Source organism: Oncorhynchus masou, chromosome 30 (genome assembly GCF_036934945.1).
Source record: "Oncorhynchus masou masou isolate Uvic2021 chromosome 30, UVic_Omas_1.1, whole genome shotgun sequence".
Lineage (NCBI taxonomy): Eukaryota > Metazoa > Chordata > Actinopteri > Salmoniformes > Salmonidae > Oncorhynchus > Oncorhynchus masou.
In genome coordinates, this window is record NC_088241.1 from 58,089,859 (window position 1) to 58,095,858 (window position 6,000).

At 43.8% G+C, this 6,000-nt stretch overlaps 1 protein-coding gene across 2 annotated transcripts in view; it reads right to left on the reverse strand.

Annotated features, from left to right (window-relative positions):
* Positions 1-5,497, reverse strand: part of LOC135522871 (polypeptide N-acetylgalactosaminyltransferase 11-like) — a 34,058-nt gene extending 28,561 nt beyond the window's left edge. Inside the window, exons 1-5 of one of the 2 annotated variants that reach the window (XM_064949519.1) lie at positions 5,177-5,497; positions 4,218-4,341; positions 2,620-2,786; positions 2,147-2,275; positions 749-998 (exon numbers count right to left, since the gene is read on the reverse strand). In XM_064949519.1, the coding sequence (XP_064805591.1) occupies positions 749-998; positions 2,147-2,275; positions 2,620-2,786; positions 4,218-4,341; positions 5,177-5,441 (935 nt within the window). In that variant the 5' untranslated portion in view covers positions 5,442-5,497. The remainder of the gene's footprint in view (positions 1-748; positions 999-2,146; positions 2,276-2,619; positions 2,787-4,217; positions 4,342-5,176) is intronic. The other variant, XM_064949521.1, reaches the window with a different exon arrangement.
* Between the last annotated feature and the right edge of the window lie 503 nt (positions 5,498-6,000).

Here is a 6,000-nt window from a genome sequence, read left to right on the forward strand (position 1 = left end):
ACACATATCACACTAACAGAGTGCAGAGAAGAATGGGAGAAACTCCCCAAATACAGGTGTGCCAACCTTGTAGCATCATACGCAAGAAGACTCGAGGCTGTAATTGCTGCCAAAGGTGCTTCAACAATGCACTGAGTAAAAGGTCTGAATACTTGTGTAAATGTAAAAATAAATAAAAAATATCACATTTGCAAAAATGTCTAAACCTGTTTTTGATTTGTTATTATGGGGTATCGTGTGTAGATTGATGAGGGTAAAACACTAATCAATTTTAGAATAAGGCTGTAATGTAACAAAATGTTGAAAAAGTCAGGGGGTCTGAATACTTTCTGAATGCACTGTACATGATAAACTGGATATGGTCAAAGGCAAACACTCTCGTTCCACACAGAGCAGAACCAAGGCCACCTATAGACCACACATTATGTATAGGGAATGTGAATCTTTGTGTTTTTACTTTTGTTATTTTCACATTTCAGTTTTTATATTTCTTATGGACTCTTGGAAGACTAGCCCTTGGGTTAAATAACCTACCACCCAAGACCAAATGTACACTGGAGTTGCTTACCAAGAAGACAGTTGATGGTCCTGAGTGGACAAGTCACAGATTTGACTTAAATATGCTTGAAAATGTATGTCAAGTCTTGAAAATTAATCCCCAATATCTTGACAGACCTTGAAGAATTTTGAAAAGAATAATTGGCAAATATCGTGTGCGAAACCCTTAAAGACCCAAGGGGTTGGTTACCTGATGCTGCCCACTGCTCCGTCGGGACTGTTGAGCTCTGAGGCGGGCACAGTGTCCCACTTGAAGTGCAGCCCCCAGTTGAAGCCCCCCCGGACAATGGGGGAGGGGCTATAGGCCAGGGTGTCAGCGCTAATAATGTCGATGACGGGACACACCACTGTTTTGTGGTCCCGCTGGATGGGAGCCAGCAGGGGCTGCAGCCACGCCTCATTCACCTCACAGTGGCTGTCCAGGAACACAAGCACCTCCCCTTCAGAGAGGAAACGCCAATCAGGAGAGAGGATGGAGAACAATGGGGAGAGTTCTCAGATCAGGGTTTCTTGGGGATAAGGGTACACAACTACAGTTTGGTTCACCTGTACCATGGTCCCCTATATCAGACTGCTGCTGATTACAATACAACCCTATTACATCTGTATTGAACTTGACAGAAGACGTCCATGTTTCAGTGTGCATATTGTTACATGGAGTCAGAAATGGGATCCCGTCTCAGTGTGCATATTGTTACATGGTGTGAGAAATGGGATCCTGTCTCAGTGTGCATATTGTTACATGGTGTCAGAAGTGGGATCCCGTCTCAGTGTGCATATCGTTACATGGTGTCAAAAATGGGATCTGTCTCAGTGTGCATATCGTTACATGGTGTCAGAAATGGGATCCCGTCTCAGTGTGCATATTGTTACATGGTGTGAGAAATGGGATCCCGCCTGTGTGCATATTGTTACATGGTGTGAGAAATGGGATCCCGTCTCAGTGTGCATATTGTTACATGGTGTGAGAAATGGGATCCCGTCTCAGTGTGCATATTGTTACATGGTGTGAGAAATGGGATCCCGTCTCAGTGTGCATATTGTTACATGGTTTGAGAAATGGGATCCCGTCTCAGTGTGTGTATTGTTACATGGTGTGAGAAATGGGATCCCGTCTCAGTGTGCATATTGTTACATGGTGTGAGAAATGGGATCCGGTCTGTGTGCGTATTGTTACATGGTGTGAGAAATGGGATCCCGTCTCAGTGTGCATATTGTTACATGGAGTTAGAAGTGGGATCCCGTCTCAGTGTGCATATTGTTACATGGAGTTAGAAGTGGGATCCCGTCTCAGTGTGCATATTGTTACATGGTGTGAGAAATGGGATCCCGTCTCAGTGTGCATATTGTTACATGGAGTTAGAAGTGGGATCCCGTCTCAGTGTCCAAAGTGGGATCCTGTGTCAGTGTGCATATTGTTACATGGTGTCAGAAATAGGATCTCATCTCAGTGTGAATATTGTTACATTATTGGGTAACACTTTATATTAAGGTCCCTTAATAAACCAATGATTAAAAAATGGTCATTCAATTATTTAAATATAAAGTGTTACCCATTAGTGAAGAGTTATGGTTTGGGGGGGCTCACCGGTGGCATGAGAAGCACCTATCATCCTCCCTCTGATCAATCCCTCTCTCTTCTCGTTGCGGACCACCTTGACCTTGACCTGGAGTTTGTGCTGCTGGACATAGCTGTCAAGATCTTCCTTCAGATCAGCTGTGGTGGAGAAACAGGACAGGAGAGATGCTTCCAGATGGAGCTGATATCTTTATCTATACATGTAGATCCCACTGCGATCAAAGCTCTATTTTCTATCTAAACTTACTCATAAGACCCTTGGCGAACTTTTCAGTTGATACAGACAACACTCTCTCACAATATGCCAATACAATACAGTAGCCTGCGTTTGTTTTCCAAGTAGGTCATTGAAGCACGCACACTGTAGACAGACACACATTCCATGACAGCATCCAATAATTTACTGGGCCTTGTTATGGTCTGCGTCGCTCCGGCAAGCCTGAACAAAACCAATAGATGCACAACTGAAAAGAGCAGCTTGCCTAGTTCACTGCTGTCATCCACCAGTATAATCTCATGCAGCAGGTAGGCCGGCGTGCGATCCAGGACGCTGTGCACGGTGCGCAGGAGGGCGGAGAACGCCTCGTTGAAGAAGCAGATCACTACGCTGGCCGCGGGGAGGGACAGAGGATAGATCATGTCTCGGCACCTGAGAGAGGGACGGGAGTCACTATTAACAGATATTGCATATTAGCACACCAAGCCACTGTAGTTCTACAGGGACAAACAGAACTAGGTTCAGATCCTCTTTGATAATGGAATGCATACAACTTCACTCACTCATTACGGTGTTCATCCATAAAATGATTCATTCATTCAAGGTTTATACAAATATGTCCATTCAATAGACAATTGCGTTAAAAAAAAACTGTCCAACACCCATGTCTTTATGGTGTATGGTTCAGAAGTTAGACGTTTTACTCTGAGAATTTAGCATATTTATAGTGAATGGAATTTCATCACGAGCATGATCAAAAAGTGGTCACTGCTCAATAGAACTCTGTGGCGCTGCTCCGCGGCAGAACGGTGCTAACTTCCAACATCAAACTGATGTGGCTGCTGGTTCGTGGGTGAAAACAAGGGCTAATTCTAACTGAAATCCACAGAATACAAAACAAAAGAGGGACTAAATATATATTTATTTACCAAGCTAACAAACTGAATTTCAATATACACTCTCCGCGAAGACAATCTGTTCATGTTTTCATTGTGCATTTCTGTGTCTCCCTTTAAATTGCCATAGAAACGGCCCCTCTCACCGTAGATTGATAGCCAATATAGCCAAGGATCTGGAGATGAAAATTACTTAGGTATCAAGTTGATTTTGTTTGGTCCAAACCCGCAGAAACACCTCCAAAATGGTACCACATCCCAACCCCAAATATGGAACAGATACACACCCAAGAGCGGCTTTTTCTAAACTAGTAACGGCCACAGCAAATTAACATTCTTATTTCATCCACATTGTCAAGTACTAGTATATTAAAGTGTTAATATTGTAGAGAACAATCTAATTATTCATTCTATGTGATGTATAATGACAAAGAAAAAGTTCTGACATTTTTGTAGCACCCTACGCTCATGCTCTGTCACTGTGCAGCTTCTAATGCAACATTTGGGCTTGTGAATGTCACACCTACAGAACTCTCTACAACCTTGTGAAAGTTGTGAAAGCCTTACCCCTTGGACACGTTAACAGTTTTACCCTTTGCTATAAAATCCTATGCCTCAACTACTCACTCTCTGCCCTATCCTAACATGTCTGCAGAATTTACAAACTCTCCTATAGCATTTACAAGCAACTCATCGCGTGTGATAACTCCAACCTACAGGCCTACTTGTTAGGCACAGACCAGTGCGAAATCAATTAATCTCTAGACAGATGATGTGGCCTGTCCTTTGATTTCGTAATGGCCACAAGCCAGGCAGAGAGAGATTGACATGATTTCCCATTCAGCCTTTGGCTACCGTCGCCCTTCATGCGATGGCTTGTAAAGTGCTGCGTCAGCCGTTCACTCTGAATGGGTCAATAAACCCACATTTATGCCAAGCACAAATGCGCTGTCGCGCTCTCACTCACTTGTCGTCCCTAGTGTCGGGGAGGTCTCTGTGGTAGCCTAGTCGATTGCTGATCAGTACGTTGAAAGCATGCTTGTGATAGCCCATGTCGCGCACCTCCTGGTCTTGCTCATTAAAAATCATACCTGAAAAGGAAAAGATGGGATGATGAAAAAAATTAATAAAGAATGCAAGTTGATTCGATTGTTCAGAATAGGGAGGGTACTTATGGTAGTTGGTCAGTATGAGGATTCTATTGATGTATCCAAGTTGCCATGGTAACATAAGAGGCCTTTCCAGAGTGAGAGGTAATGGCTTAGGTTTACTTTGCTGATGAACTCTGTGCAACCATGGAAATAACTCACTCAGCCAGCTGAAGGCCTCACTCCAATTCAACAACATTTCAATAATGCTTTTTCATTGCTGCAATGCACCATTTGTGTGTCTCGTCGTTGCACTTGCTTTCAGACAGTTAAAATCACTCAATGCAAACCGATAATCTGTAATGAGTTATGGTTAGCTTGATTGTGCCTATGTTTCTCACTGTCCAACTATAAATGGGCTTTGATGTGGAAACGCCTAGGCTGTACTTACTTTTTACATCGCTCTCCTGTTAAATGTTTTATTGGTTGACATGGGAGCAAACCAACATTAAACTTCCCTTTTGGACCCATGAAGATTACAGACTGTCAAAATGTCCGAAACCATTCCAGAATTTGTCATGGGTACGATTGAGAGCTCATCATTCTGGGTGCATGTGACACTCTGAAGGTAATAGGCCTGCAGTTCACATGAGCTTCATTAATTAACTGACATTCATTTTGAGATTTTCTTCCAGGCCAGCTCCTTTACATAATCTGCTATGGTAACATTACTTTTCATGTACACTCCTATAAAGTTCTGTATAAAGATAAGAGTGAAATCATCTTTGACCAATGGGGGTCGTTTCAAGTTTCATGCTCTGAAGGAGGACTCACTTACCCATCTCAGGAGAGAGATCGGCCTGCTTGTTGCCTCCTGCTCCAGCTGCAGGGACTGCCGTAATGCCATGTTCTGGCCCTCCTCCAGGGCCCTTGGAGAAACGGGGTTGGAAGCGGTGGGCCTGGGGCCCCTGGATGGGCACATACCTGAAGGTGGGCCGGCCGCCGTCTTGGCCGAGGCTGAAGTAGAGGAAGAGTAGGACGGACCAGGTCACGGAGGTGAAGAGGCAGCCATAGCAGAAATAGCGCAGTGTGACGCTACCCATGGTAGCCCTAGCATCGTCGGCGCTCCGTGCTCAGGCCCTGTCGAGGAAACCAGAGACAATAAAGAAACGGTCTAGATAGAAGCTTACAGTTCTGCATACAAGCAGTTCTGCAGTAAATTGAGTGAGTTCTTGAGTTTCTATGAATAGCCTGAAAGAACTTATCATCGGGAACTAAATATCACCTGTCTTCTCTCAGGAGCGGCAGGGTAGCCTAGTGGTTAAGAGCGTTGGACTAGTAACCGGAAGGTTGCAAGTTCAAACCCCCGACCTGACAAGGTACAAATCTGTCGTTCTGCCCCTGAACAGGCAGTTAACCCACTGTTCCTAGGCCGTCATTCAAAATAAGAATTTGTTCTTAACTGACTTGCCTGGTTAAATAAAGGTAAAATAAAAAAAAGGGAAGAAAACATGCACAATTTATCCTGCTGAAGCTTTTTGAAAAGAAAACGCTCTGTAAACACATCTATTTATGACCCACAAAACATCCAAAATAATATACGCCTTTTTCTATTGCCCATCTCTGGCAGAAAACAAGGAACGTCAGATATGTGAGTTTGAT